The sequence below is a fragment of the Poeciliopsis prolifica genome, unplaced genomic scaffold (assembly GCF_027474105.1).
Source record: "Poeciliopsis prolifica strain line A6 unplaced genomic scaffold, Auburn_PproV2 SCAFFOLD008, whole genome shotgun sequence".
NCBI classification, from domain to species: domain Eukaryota; kingdom Metazoa; phylum Chordata; class Actinopteri; order Cyprinodontiformes; family Poeciliidae; genus Poeciliopsis; species Poeciliopsis prolifica.
In genome coordinates, this window is record NW_026562383.1 from 7855610 (window position 1) to 7869636 (window position 14027).

Here is a 14027-nt window from a genome sequence, read left to right on the forward strand (position 1 = left end):
GACAAGAGCTGAGATAATTTCCACTGTGACAACTTCGCCAGGCCTGCTCCGACAGCTGGCGCCAGAGTGCCAAATGGAAGCGAGAGATTTCATTCAGTTTGCTAAAGAGCAAACAAAAATAACCCCATCGTCACACATCTGATGTCTACCCTTTACATAAGCACAAATTAATTTAAATCAACATGATTTAAATACTTTTTTATGTCACGACAAACATACACTGTCTTCACTTGTGTCTAATTGGATAAAAATACCACAGGGTGGTGTGAGGAGCAGCTTGATTGTGTTTGTCCCGTTCTGTAAACAGATACCTGATCGTCACAAAAGATATTTGTTAATTTAGGATTTCTCTTATTTGTAAAATGGCAAAGAGTTCTGCCATTTAGATGCTATATTAACTTAGTGGAGGCAATAAAAAAAAGTTTACTTATAAAAATATAAAGTCTTTTCATTGTAAGTTTCTGGTTCAGAAAAATATAAAGCTTTCAGTTCAACTCAAAATGTGTTTTAGCTGCAGATACGCCAAACTGTTCTGTCTTGGGTTCCTCCTTTATCAGTGTGAGCTCTGATATCCTGTTAATCTTACTGATAAGCCCTCTACACACACACACACACTCTGTGCTGTTTGTAGTTCACCACTATGAGCAGAGGTGTAAATATGTCTTCATTAGCGGGTAGATACCTGCTTGTCAGCCAGAGGAGTTTAGGAGAGGACATGTAATAGGAGAAGACACAGGGCTTCCTGTGGTTCACGCTTTAGGACCCTGGGGTCTCCTCTCTCACCTCCTCCCACTTTATATCATTGCAAAATTTCCCACTGAAGCATCAGAGAGTCAGACATGAATAATGGCCAGAAAAGAGGCAGGCAGAATTAGCTTTTTAATCAAATAGGAGTCATCTTTGCTTCTATATGCCTCCATATGTTTGTGCTGAAAATTAAAGTGGAGAAGTTGTGCGTTTGGTTGTTAAAATAACCAAATGACTGTATTATCTCAACCATACTGGCCTAAGGTTAATAAGGCTTAATGTATTGTTTCGTTTCTTCATACTTTGCTGTCCCTGCTGACTTATTTCTGGTACCTGGAAATAGATTTTTTTTTGTACTGAATCCAAGAACTCCTGTCCAGTTCTCCATAGGAGCATGCAGATTTTAACCGTGATCCAGTGACCAGCTGCAAGAGATCATGTGTGAATTTATGGTGGATCTACTCATGAGCACTGGTTTATTGTTGACCTCTGCTCAAGCTTTTGGGCTTTAGTTGACTCTAATTTTAGAGTAGGACATTTGCTTTGTCTCTTAACTATATCTGCTCCACAGCTTTTCAGTTTTTAGTTCAGTTTTTCATTTTGCACTAAATACCGTGTCCCTATTTTTTTCCAATTTAAGTCTATACCTTGCCCTCCTGTTGCATCATCTCCAAACCCGATCATCACTAATAAAAAGCTTACATACACACACCATGTACATGAACGTTTTTATTAAATTTGGGCATTTTAGGACACAACTGAACACAGAGAAAATCAACAACAGAAGCTCAAATATATGCAGACACCCAAACAAATATTAATATCAATTTAAATATGTTGGTTTTGGAGGAGGGACCTGGCTTTTATTATTAATCCAAAAACGTCAAGTATGGTAGTGATGTCATCGTGCTGTGAGTGATAATTTTTATATTTATACTTCAAAATAGACTACATATTTGAGGAATTTCTAGACTATGGACAACCAAGGCTATTTCTGTTCTATTCCAACTTATAATTGTGTAAAAGAAAAACTAATTATCCTAGTCTATATTAAGCAGCTTCATACTGAGAGCTTTGTTTGCCATCCCACATATCAATTTCTTATGTCTAATTAAAAATTTGAAAAGTGCTTTCTCATTTCCCTTCAACACATTGTTCAGGATAAGATTAAAAAACACAAGAATGTGTGGACTGCACTTCTTAATGTGGTTTTATTTGGACTACAGGATGTGAACAGTGACAGTGAAGGGGATCTATAATACACGGCAGGCAGAAATATTTCCACAGACTCCAACGATTCACTCCTCATCAAACCCTTTCTGTTGCAGCCCCCAAATTTGGAGAGAGAGAAAAAGAGAAACAGCCATTTAGTATTCAGCTTAGTGTGGCCTCAGCGCACTGTAAGTGTACATAGCACGTGGAAGTTTTTTGATAAAATTTGGATGCTTCCTACCTTGGGGCCAGAGTCACGGCTCTTGACCCGCAACTTGTTGACTTGAGACTCGGCGATGTCAGCTCTCTCTTCAGCCTCGTCCAGCTCATGCTGCAGCTTTCGGAACTTGGAAAGATGAACGTTAGCCTGTTCCTCCTGGTTGAAAATAAAACAGGGAACAGAAATATTCATTGAAGAATTTACATAAATACTTTGACACATCTTCACACTTACAGCCTCCTCCGCAGATCTTTTGTAAGCTTTGACTTTCAGCTGCAGTTTGTCCACCAGGTCTTGCAGTCGGGCGATATTTTTTCGATCTTCCTCAGTCTGCAGATGGATGAGAGAGGATGTTAATATATCAAACTGCTGCTGAATGACCCTTGAATAGCTTTGTTGGATACTGGATATGGAATTCAGCACACCTGATAGGTCAGCTCCTTGATGCGGCGCTCATATTTACGGACTCCTTTCACAGCTTCGCTGCTTTTCTTCTGCTCCATTTCTACTTCGTTTTCTAGCTCCCGCACCTTAAGAACGTTTTGTGCATATTTTCTTGTATTTTGTTTATTTGCAAATATATTATGTATTTTCAGTACATATGTGCAAAAACAGATGTGCTCACCCTTGACTCGAGCTTCTGGATCTGCTTCTTGCCTCCCTTCATGGCGATCTGTTCAGCTTCATCCAGACGGTGCTGCAGATCTTTGATGGTCTGCTCCATGTTCTTCTTCATGCGCTCCAGGTGAGCGCTGGTGTCCTGCTCTTTCTTCAGCTCCTCTGCCATCATGGCAGCATCAGTGATGGCCTTCTTGGCCTTCTCTTCAGCATTTCTGCATTCCTGCAGTGCATCCTCCACTTCAGATTGAAGCTGGACTGTGTCACCCTCCAGCTTCTTCTTCTGGTTTATCAGGCTGGTGTTCTGCATGATATCAAAATGAGATATTTATGAGGTATTAGTTCATGTAGGAAGTATTGTTGCCTTTGAGATGTAGTCTCACCTGTGAGTGCAGTAGCTGCACCCGCTCACTAACATCCAGCAGCTCTTGCTCAGCAAGTTTGCGGCTTCGTTCGGTTTGCTCTAAAGCGCCCCTCAGTTCCTCCAGCTCTGCCTGAAGCAGGTTGTTGCGTCTTTCAACAATGGCCATGTTCTCTTTAAAATCATCGTTGGCCCGAACCGACTCATCCAGCTGAATTTGGCAATCCTTTACAGAATGGCATTAACCGTGAGCACATACATATATTTTCACAGGATCTCTTGAAAGTGAGTTTCTTCTGTTTTAGTTTACCTTCAGATGTGCATGAACCAACTTGAGTTGTTTCTGGGCCTCAGCCGCCTGCCTGTTGGCTTGGCTAAGCTGGATCTCCATCTCGTTGAGGTCTCCCTCCATCTTCTTTTTCAGACGAAGGGCTTCATTCCTGCTGCGGCACTCGGCCTCAAGAGAACTCTGCAGGGTGTCGATTGTCCTCTGCAGGTTCCTCTTGCACTGCTCCATTTCCTCATCTTTCTCAGCCAGTTTACGCTCCATTTCACTCTTAATCTGGTTAAACTCAAGCTGAACTCTCAGTATCTTGCCTTCCTCGTGTTCAAGGGAACCCTTTGACACAGATGCAGTGTCTGGTTTGAAATTTGACTTTTATTTTAAGCTATGTATTAACCTAAGTTGGTTATAATCTCACCTCTGCTTCCTCCAGCGCAGACTGAATCTCCCCTTTTTCCTGCTCCAGCTGCTTTCGAGCTTTTTCCAGCTCATGAACGGTTTTCCCACCTTCACCAAGTTGCTCAGTGAGGTCAGAAATTTCCTCTGTCAATGAAAGTGCATCCCGTCACTTTTACCTTGCCTCTTTTACATTTGTAAGTTTACATTCAGTGATGTATTACCTTGTAGGTTCTTGTTCTCCCTCTTCATGGTCTCCAGATGTTCAAGAGACTCTTCATAAGAGTTTTTAAGTTTGAAGAGTTCAGTGCTCAATGATCTGGCTTCTTTCTGAGAACTCTCCAACTCACACTGAGATTCTTCATATTTCTGCTTCCACTCTGACAAGACCTGGACATTGAGATTCAAATCAGGATGTAAAATCTCATTTGACACTTTACATTTTCTACTAATACTCTTTTTCTTTGGAAAAAAGCATCATTATGTGAAAATATAATGATCATTGTTTTTTATCCAGAAGTTATTTACAGTTTCATCATGTAGCAGTTAAATATATCCAAGTTAAACAATAATGCAGCAACAATAATGTATCGTATTGCTTGCTATACATTTAACCAGAATGTACTGCTCATACCAAACCCTCCCCATTGCTTTCTGATATGCTTGTTCTTCATAAGAGACCCTTCTATGAATGCACGAAAGTTAGCATTGCTACCAAAGATGGCTATTAAAGTTTTACTATAATGTTAAGTTGTTTCTCTGCCATTAACACATTCAGCAGTGAGTACACAAGTGTGATTGGCAGCTGAGAGTCATGACTTGTTCTAGTTTTATAAGCAATCTGGTTTTCTTATGTATTGGTAAAAAAAATTATCACACACTAAATTATGCCATGTGCTTGTGAGTTTTCTCATGCATGTGGTTATTATTTTTATGTCATGGTGGACCAGACTTGTTTGTGTGTGTTTTAAAGAAAATATCCAACATACTTTGTCAAAATTTCTTTGCTTCTTGTCCAGTGTAGCAGCAACAGCATTAGACCTCTCCACATCCACCATGAGATCTTCAATCTCATTCTGCAGCCTGTGTTTGGTCTTCTCCAGAGAGGAGCATTTAGCATTCACTGCTTCAACAGCCTCCTCAGCCTCCTGCAGACGCTGAGCCAGCTTCTTTCTGGATTATAGAAGAATCCAGGATTGGGATTGGCTGCTTTCAAACTTTGTATAGTCACTTAAATTCAAATGTGCTGTACTCACTTAGCTTCCTCCAGTTCTTCAGTTCTCTGGATGGCATCAGTTTCGTACTTGGTTCTCCACTGAGCCACCTCAGAGTTGGCCTTGGACATGCTGCGCTGAAGTTCAGCCTTGGCTTCCTGCTCCTCCTCGTACTGCTCCCTGAGGAGGTCACAGTCATGACGAGCAGACTGCACCGCATGGGCTAGTGCATTCTTGGCCTGAGGTCAAGATAAATTATATATGGCTTAAACTTTTTTTTGTAAAATAAAACAATATATGATTCATTCTGTATTATCCAGAAATGATTTCACACCTTTATCTCTTCTTCCAGTTGTCGTTTTAGGTCTTCAAGCTGTTGATTGTAGGAATTTTTTCCTCTGGTGAGCTGAGAAATAAGTGACTCTTTCTCCTCCATTTGTCTTGAAAGCTCATCTGTAGATGTCAAAACGTTCACATGTACACCCCTCTTTATAGAAAACCATTAATTTTCTAAGTGGGAAAAAAAGACGAACCATTTTCAGCTTGAAGTTTGGCTTTCTGGGTGGTGAAGTCATTGAGAGATCTTTGGTATTCATCACATTTTGTTCTGTATTCATTCGTTTGATCCTCTAAAGTTCTGCAAGTTTTCTCCAGGATAGTCTGAAAAGAAATTGTGCACATATCACAGTCCTTGCATGGTATTTTTTAGTAGAGGTTGTTGTTGTCTAGAAAGCTATCAGATCACCACACATACCTTGGACTTGACAATCTGCTCCATACTGGACACAACATCATCCAGCTCCAGTTTAAGCTCACTCTTCTCCTTCTCCAGCTTCTGCTTGACTCTCTGCAGGTTGTCGATCTGCTCTCCCAGGTCAGCAACAGTGTCGGCTTGTTTCTTCCTGAGTGTGGCAGTGGTGGCTTCATGGTGCAGGGTGGCCTCTTCGAGGTCTCTGCGGAGTTTCTGAAACTCGGCCTCCCTCTTCTTGTTCATCTCTATCTGGGCCGCTGTGGCTCCTCCAGCCTCCTCCAGTCTCTCACTGATCTCCTCTAACTCTCTTGCCAAGTCTGCTCTCTGCTTCTCCACCTTGGCTCGAGCAGCTCGTTCTGCTTCAAGCTCTTCCTCCAGTTCCTCCACACGGGCCTACCATTGGAGTGGTGTAAATTTTTTGCATCAGTACTTTGTGAACTTGTGTAGAACTTTAATAATGATCATGTAATGTCAAGGTTTTACCTGCAGCTCTTTTAACTTCTTCTGAAGTTGGCTGATTATAGCCAGCTCATCTTCCAGTTTGCTGTTCAGCTGACTGATTTCAAAGTCTTTCCTGCAGGATTTTTTCTTGTTAGTTTTAGGCTACAAAAACATCGACCAATAGTGTTTTGTGACTAAACTCATCACATAATCTTATAGTAGGTGTATACTTTTTCAGGCGCTCCTCCAGCTGTTGCTTATCATTTTCAAGATCCATTATGGACTCCTGGCTCAACTTCAAGTCACCCTCCAGCTTCCTCTTTGCCCTCTCAAGATCCATCCTAATCTTCTTTTCTTGCTCAAGAGATCCTTCAAGCTAAAAACAAAGAAATAACTGTTGTTACTGTTTAGCGTTTTACAATACCACTTAGAATAGTGTCATGTTACTGTATTTCGATTCTATTCAATGTCATCTTACGTCGTCCACTTGCTGCTCCAGCTTCGTCTTGGCCTTGGTCAGAGTGTTGACTTTGTCTTCTTCACTCTGCAGGTCATCCAGGGTTTGTTGATGAGCTTCTTGTAAAGCTTTTTTCTCCTTTGTGAGCTTGGCGATGATTTCGTCCAAAGCAGCCATCTCCTCTGTGAGGTTCTTGACCTTTAGGCCAAAAGGTTTTCAGTGTGAACCAAAGCTATTTGACATATTTTGGTTTAATTTGTTAGTCTTTGTGGTACCTTGTTTTCTGTAGCGTGTTTCTCTTTCTCCACCTTTGCCAGAGTTAGCTCTAAGTCGTCAATGTCTTTCTTTAACTCAGAGCATTCATCCTCCAGCTTTCTCTTCTTTGCAGTCAGTTCAGCATTCATCTCCTCCTCATCCTCCAGTCTTTCTGTCAACTCCTTGATTTTTGCTTCCAGTTGGATTTTATTTTTGATCAGGCCCTCACATCGCTCCTCTGCATCGCAGAGATTATCTTGTTCCTGTTCAAGATGAGTTATTAGTGGGGGAGGGGAGACTCAGCAACATCTTCAGAGAAAATTCTGAAATATTGTTATTCTTACAGTTTGGACTTGGAGCTGCAGGTCATTCTTCTCTTGGAGAAGGGAGACCATTTTCTCCTCCAGCTCTTTTCTGCGAGCTTCAGATTTTGCATAGGCCTCCTTCAGTTTCAGGAATTCTTCCTTCATGTTGGCCATCTCCTTTTCTGCTTCAGCTGATTTCAACAGAGGTTTGATCTTGAAGAACAACTTCATCCAGGGCCAATTCTTGACCCCCATGAAGGCGCGGATGTTCCACTGGATTACCAATAGGGCATCTCTATTGAAAAATATATATATTTTAAAACACTTTTATTGAAAATATGACCACAAGTAACCGTAATATAAAAGAACAATGTAAGTTGTATGAAACAAACCTGCGCTCCACCATCCTCTGATACTCTATGCGAGACAAAAGACCACGAGACCTGGCTTGAATTGCAGTAATGATTTTGGAAAGGCGCTCATCTCTCATCTCCTCGAGTAGACCCAGCAGTCCAGCCTTGAAGAACACCTAAATACAATATTTAGTTTTCAAAAGTTATATTTTATTGCCTGTCCATGTTGTAACTCATATCCTTTGTTCCCTTTTATCTTAGAAAACACAGGCGGTACCTTAGTGTGCCCAAACTTGTACTGGTTGTGATCGATATCAAGAGATCCAAGAAGTTTTTCGGCTCCCTTTCTACTGTCAATGAACTGTCCCTCAGGAATGGCAGCAGGATTTAAGATACGATATCTGGGAAATCATATATTTGTTAGCAGGACCTTGTAGAGTACAACTCCTGGGATGTACTAAGATACCCTTTGGATGTACTGAGGCAATACCTCTGCTTGAAGTCTCCATAGAGGATCCTGTTAGGGAAGCCTTTCCTACAGATCCTGATGCCTTCCAGCACGCCGTTACAGCGCAGCTGGTGCATCACCAGAGGATTCTCCATGGCCCCAGGAGTCTTGGTCTCGTTGGGGATGATGCAGCGCACAAAGTGGGGGTGGGTAGACCTCAGGTTGGTCATCAACTTATTCAAGTTCTCCTATAATGGGGATATGCAAAAATATGTAGAATTTGGATTTTTAAGAAATGAAGAAGTTTGTGGAAATACTTTACCCTATGGAGAGCGGACACAGTCTGAAATGATGATCCTTTCTTCTTCTTTTCTTTTTTACCCTCACTGCCTTCAGATATTGCTTTTATAGAATAGAATAGAATTCAACTTTAATGTCATTGCACTGTCACAAGCACAAAGCAACAAAATGTAGTTTGCATCTATCCAGAAGTGTTATACGGGATATAAATATTTATGAACAGGTGTACAAAGATAAGGTGTATAAACAGAGAAAAATGTGAAATTTGTAGAGTTAGTATTTTACGTTTATGTAAGTATGCTTTGCTTATCCATTTTCTACAAAGCAAAATACTAATGGTAGAATACCTGAATCAGCTCCTGCATAATTTGCAAAGAGAGTAGAAAGCAGTTTGAGTGTTGACTTCTGGTAAAGACCAACAACGGTCTCATTCAGAGGATCCTTGTTCTTCACCAGCCAGTTGTTGATGTTATAATCAACAGTTCCAGCATAGTGGACCAGGGCAAAATGGGCCTCTGGTTTGCCTTTGACAATCCTGGGTTTCTGGAAGTTGTTTGATTTTCCGAGATGATTGTCATAAAGCTTAGCTTTAAATGTAGCATCAGAGGCTTTGGGAAACATGCACTCCTCTTCCAGGATGGACATGATACCCATGGGCTGAAAGGGAAATAAAAGTGGTTTGAAACACAAATAACCTTTTACCATTTCCATGTGTTTGATATTCTGATTCTCACCTTTTCAATCAGATCAATACAGGCCTGCAGATCCATGCCAAAGTCAATGAAAGTCCATTCAATCCCCTCTTTCTTGTATTCTTCCTGCTCCAGCACAAACATGTGGTGGTTGAAAAACTGTTGCAGTTTTTCATTGGTGAAGTTGATGCACAGCTGCTCAAAGGTGTTGAACTAAATAAGAAATTTTTTATTTAGTTTTTCCCTTTTGAGTACTTGTTGATCTGGTCATTATTTGCAAATAAGATGACTTACATCAAAGATCTCAAACCCAGCAATGTCCAGCACTCCAATGAAATACTGGCGAGGCTGCTTTGTCTCCAGTGACTGGTTGATTCTCATGACCATCCAGAGGAACATCTTCTCATAAACAGCTTTGGACAAAGCTCCAATAGCATAGTACACCTGGGAGATGGTCAGCCAGCCACATTTAAAAAAGAAAGGTTAAAGTTTAGTTTAGAGCATACTTACCTTGAAGGAAATAAAATGGAGATATTATAGACAAATTCACAGCTTAAACAATTTTAAGGCTGTTTCTTTTCTTTTACCTGGGCAACATTTTGTCCCTTGGTGACCCACTCATTCCCCACTTTGACCCTTGGGTGACAGAGACCTTTGATGAGGTCAGCAGAGTTCAGGCCCATCAGATATGCAACTTTGTCAGCATCTAAGAGAAACACACAAACAGCAATGGTGAATACACATCAAGTTTGTGCATGTTTACAAATTACAGAGGTTTTTTTCTCACCCTCGGTGCCGTCGGCCTCTGCTTGCTCCTCACGAGGCCTCTGCTTAAACCTCATGTTGCCATAATGCATGATGGCGCCGGTGAGCTTGTACACAGAGTTTTTTTCTTCTTGAGTAAAGCCCAACACATCAAAGGCACTCTGAAGAAGAAAACAGTCACAGCTCAGTCAACCATATTGTCACCCATATAAATGTTTCACATTTCCATTTAATTATGTTTCTTTTTCATAAACTAATGTTTAGATGGAGAAACTTACGTCAGTTGCCATCAGTTCCTCTGCGTCATCTATGGAGGCCACTTGAGTTTCCCCCTGAGAGATGAATGCATAATCGTACGGATTGTTTGTGATCAGCAGCATCTCTGGAGGACAAGAAAGAGCAATATAACATCAGGCAAAAAAACATTACAACATAATTAATTGCTTTTTCTACTGTACTGTGCTAACCCAGGATTTCGGGTTTCTTGTTGGAGAGAATCTGGTAGAAAATGTGATAATCTCGCTCAGCCTTGAGTTGGAAGGTCACGCGAGATTTCTCTAGCAGGTCTTCAGACAACCAGAGAGAAGTCGCAAACATGAGAAAAAAAGAGACCGTCCAAATTTGTGGCTGTAAAACCCAAAGGGTGTTTATACTTACATGTCTCGATATCAGCAGAAGCTAATTTTCCTCTGGTATCAAAGTGAATTCGGATAAATTTACCCTGTAAGGACAAAATAAAAAATTATCAATTTGCAAATTTCCTCCCCGCTTTGTGTTGATATAGAATTTTTCTGTCTTTATACAACGGGAGGAAAGATATTGTCTATTACCTAATTTAAAATAAATTAGGGTTTCAGAACTACAAAACAGTCACTGTGTTGAAAACAAACCTCTTACATGATTGGGACACTAAATAAATAACACAAAAATAATCAAGAATGCAAAGTAGGCACTCACAAATCTGGAGGAGTTGTCATTCCTGATGGTCTTAGCATTTCCAAAGGCCTCCAGAGCAGGATTAGCCTGAATGATTTGATCCTCCAGGGTGCCCTGATCAAACAAACACATTACAATTACTGAAAGATCCACCATGAACCTCTTACTACTTCCAATTCAATCAAGTGATGTTGAACTCAAAAAGATTCATTAAATTTCAAGGTTTGCTTACAGTTGCTACTTCAGGGAGAAATGAAGGGTAGCTTTAGTTTATTCCTTTGCTCATATGACTTTTGCTTTGCCAGAAAAATGACTGAGTTTTTATTATTTTGAAAAGCTCGTCACGTACCTTGTCTTTTGCGTTGGGGTCTTTCTTAACACCTCCAGCTGCAATACTTGCAAAGTACTGGATGACTCTCTTGGTGTTCACAGTCTTTCCTGCACCAGATTCTCCTCTGCAGGAACAGAGTTACACAAGCAAAACAAATCTATTGCTGAATGCACAATAAGATATTGATTTTAGATCATATCAAGATGAAGTGTATTTACATACGTGATCAGAATTGACTGGTTTTCACGGTCTGTCAAAAGGTTTTCAATGAACATTTTCATCAGTGAGGACAACAAACCTAATTGAGAATGCTTTCTCTAGGACATTGATTGCCTTTACCTGTCAGCATGTACTGGTAGGCATTGTCAGAGATGGAGAAGATGTGAGGAGGAGCTTCACTCCTCTTCTTGCCCCTGTAGGCAACAACCACCTCTTGGTTGTAGACTGGCAGCCACTTGTAGGGGTTGACAGTCACACAGAACAGCCCAGAGTAGGTCTGAGAGGTCACAGAAAATCACACTGTGTCACCGTGGCTTGGGTGATAGAATTAAAACTTCCTGAGCCATGCACAATTAAAGTTTATTATTTGTTGCCTACTCACATAGATCATCCACGCTGCGTAGCGCTCTTTGAGGTTAAACAGCACCGCTGGCTCATGGAGGAAGGTCAGCATGGCCATGTCCTCGATCTTGTCAAACTTGGGAGGGTTCTGTTGCAGAACGTCTGCCTCTTTGACAGTAACAGTCTGCCGCAATTAAAGTTCAATACATTAGTCCTTTTACTTGTGTTCATACATTGGCTGGAAAATGAACCATACAGAGTCCCTCCGTTTGGTTTGTCTCCTTTATTGAGATCTTAGGGGATAAAGCAAGACAGTATAGAGCATATTTGTGAAAGGATAGTGATGTATTGTTTTGAAAAAAGAAAATGATTAAATAAATCTGAAAAATGTTCCATGCATTTGTATTGGGCCCCACAAATTTACTTATTTTACCACAATTAAGCTGAAAGTCTTTAGCTCAAGCTCTAATTGTTGAAGTGTTTGCGAACATTGATTTTCAAGACTTACACATAGAAACACTTTGTGATTCTGTTACACATAAACTCACAATAAAACACACACATTTTAAAACTAAAAAATGTATAAACGGGCCACCATTCATCTAAACCATCTTTTACCGCCTCATTCTACTTTCGTAGAGCAAAAAGAGAGAGAATGCCTGATGGCAGCAGAGCGACACTAATTTCAATCTCATTCTCTCTACTGCTCACATTTATTTGAGGACATGACATTTCATATCACTCTCACACACACCAATGAGTAAAAGCTAATGCCTTCTTAACAGCCCCAACTTCACCTCATTCCACTTTGGTCAAATATCTCAGAGAACTCACTGACAGCTGGTTTTATTCACCAGCTGAATCATTTATGGTAGAGAATTATTTAATACTATTTATAAAGGTTATGTATGCCTGATGTACTAAAGCACTCACCTTCCCATTCTGTGTGTCCACAGTGACCTTATCTCCCTCCCGGCTGACGACGGTCGCCTTCACGAACTCCTCCACCGGATCCGGGACGAAGCATTCCTTCTTGATGTCGAACGGACGCGTGGAGGCCTCCATTCGCTCCTTCTCCGACTTCCTCAGGTACTGGGCTGCCGCACCATACACAGACATCTCTGCATCCCCCATGGCTGCAGTACTGTGGACACAAACGAAAGACTGAGGAGTACTTGCTCAGCGGCATGTCTTCCACAATAGATTACACTTCTGTAATCTCGTCACGATTACGTCTTTATAAAGGGGATTTATTGACAATTTAGCGTAGTAATGAGAAAATAATCACATGAGATTTTCTATTAAAATGATGTAATTATCATTATAAGCGTGAGAAAGTATAATTTACCTGTGGGCTCAGCTCAGATGAAAGATGAGATCAAGGCTTTCGGCTGAAAGTGACTGAAACACCTGCAGGAAATGCAAACATTTAAACATCTAGGCATGACTTCCTAAATGTATAAAATGATTTGAAATGATTTTACTTTCATCAGCGTCTTGTTCTATCATTATATATGTAATTGGCTAAAATGCATGTTTTTCACTTCGATGAAATATCAAATGAAAACCAACAGAAAGCCTCAGCAGTGGTTCGTACTTACAGAGGGCAGGTGAAGAGGAAGCATCTGCTGAACCTGCAGGAGAGACAGGGATTAAATATATAACCCCAGATAACCCTCCTTACAAGGCCAAGGGCACCACCCTGACCTGATAGCACCACACACACTTGCACACACTCATCGTTATCATCAGGTGCACACTTCAACACATGCCACAGTGCCCCCACACACAGACATGGACACCCTGTGGTAGTCATCATTGTGACAGAGCTCGGCGAGGCTCTGCAGACGTCTGGCTGCCCTCTTTCCGTTCAGTTCTGCCTTCTGTGTCCAAATAATAGGATTTTTCAGGGAATAGCACCAGAAACCTTCTGCTGCATAGCTCGTCCATGACTCACCGCAGCATTCCATCACTATCTGGGATTCGGCCGCACTTTTCCCTGTCGCCTCTGGTCTAAAATACTCTTTTCAAGTGGGGACCGCTCACGAACAGAAACCAGGTTCCATGGCAGCGGGAGACATGCAGGGTTTAAATTTATGTACATTTCCAGGATATCACTCAAATTTATTTTGTAGATTATTTTGACTCTGTGGTTGATGGGTAACTGTGAGGAGGAGTTTGCAGTTTGCAACAATTAGTTTCAAACCAGGACACCTTCTAGTCTCATCTGACCAGATGGTGGTCAGATGCTTGTTGTGCAAAAATGCTTTTTGGAGTGGCAAACTGAATCTGCACACCAGCCTCTTATTTATTGTGAAATTTGGTGATGGCAGCATCATGATGTGGGGAGGCTTTCTTTCTGCAGGAGTGGAAGAGTTTAT

General features: G+C 41.1%; 1 protein-coding gene across 1 annotated transcript; it reads right to left on the minus strand.

The window, feature by feature from the left end:
* Positions 1-1461: 1461 nt before the first annotated feature.
* Positions 1462-13266, minus strand: LOC129362124 (myosin-7-like). Its single transcript, XM_055033477.1, has 39 exons — positions 13248-13266; positions 12995-13056; positions 12580-12790; positions 11687-11830; positions 11425-11581; positions 11308-11335; positions 11104-11209; positions 10776-10868; positions 10476-10539; positions 10286-10384; positions 10097-10200; positions 9841-9979; positions 9641-9759; positions 9348-9497; positions 9096-9266; positions 8709-9018; positions 8384-8463; positions 8104-8309; positions 7891-8014; positions 7653-7789; positions 7300-7555; positions 6976-7218; positions 6722-6898; positions 6474-6619; positions 6286-6376; positions 5806-6195; positions 5585-5711; positions 5386-5504; positions 5094-5290; positions 4827-5010; positions 4062-4227; positions 3860-3984; positions 3469-3777; positions 3181-3384; positions 2805-3101; positions 2605-2709; positions 2414-2509; positions 2201-2335; positions 1462-2066 (listed from the first exon to the last, which is right to left on the minus strand). Exons 3-39 carry the CDS (start codon positions 12778-12780, stop codon positions 2046-2048), a joined length of 5820 nt encoding a protein of 1939 aa, XP_054889452.1. The 5' UTR covers positions 12781-12790; positions 12995-13056; positions 13248-13266; the 3' UTR covers positions 1462-2045.
* Positions 13267-14027: the final 761 nt, after the last annotated feature.

Coding starts and splice junctions, on each gene's coding strand:
- LOC129362124 (XM_055033477.1), bottom strand. CDS start 12,780: ATGGGGGATGCAGAGATGTCTGTGTATGGTGCGGCAGCCCAGTACCTG. Junction 3,985..4,061: donor GGAGAACAAGAACCTACAAG/GTAATACATCAC, acceptor TTTCATTGACAG/AGGAAATTTCTGACCTCACT. Junction 2,067..2,200: donor GCCGTGACTCTGGCCCCAAG/GTAGGAAGCATC, acceptor GGGCTGCAACAG/AAAGGGTTTGATGAGGAGTG.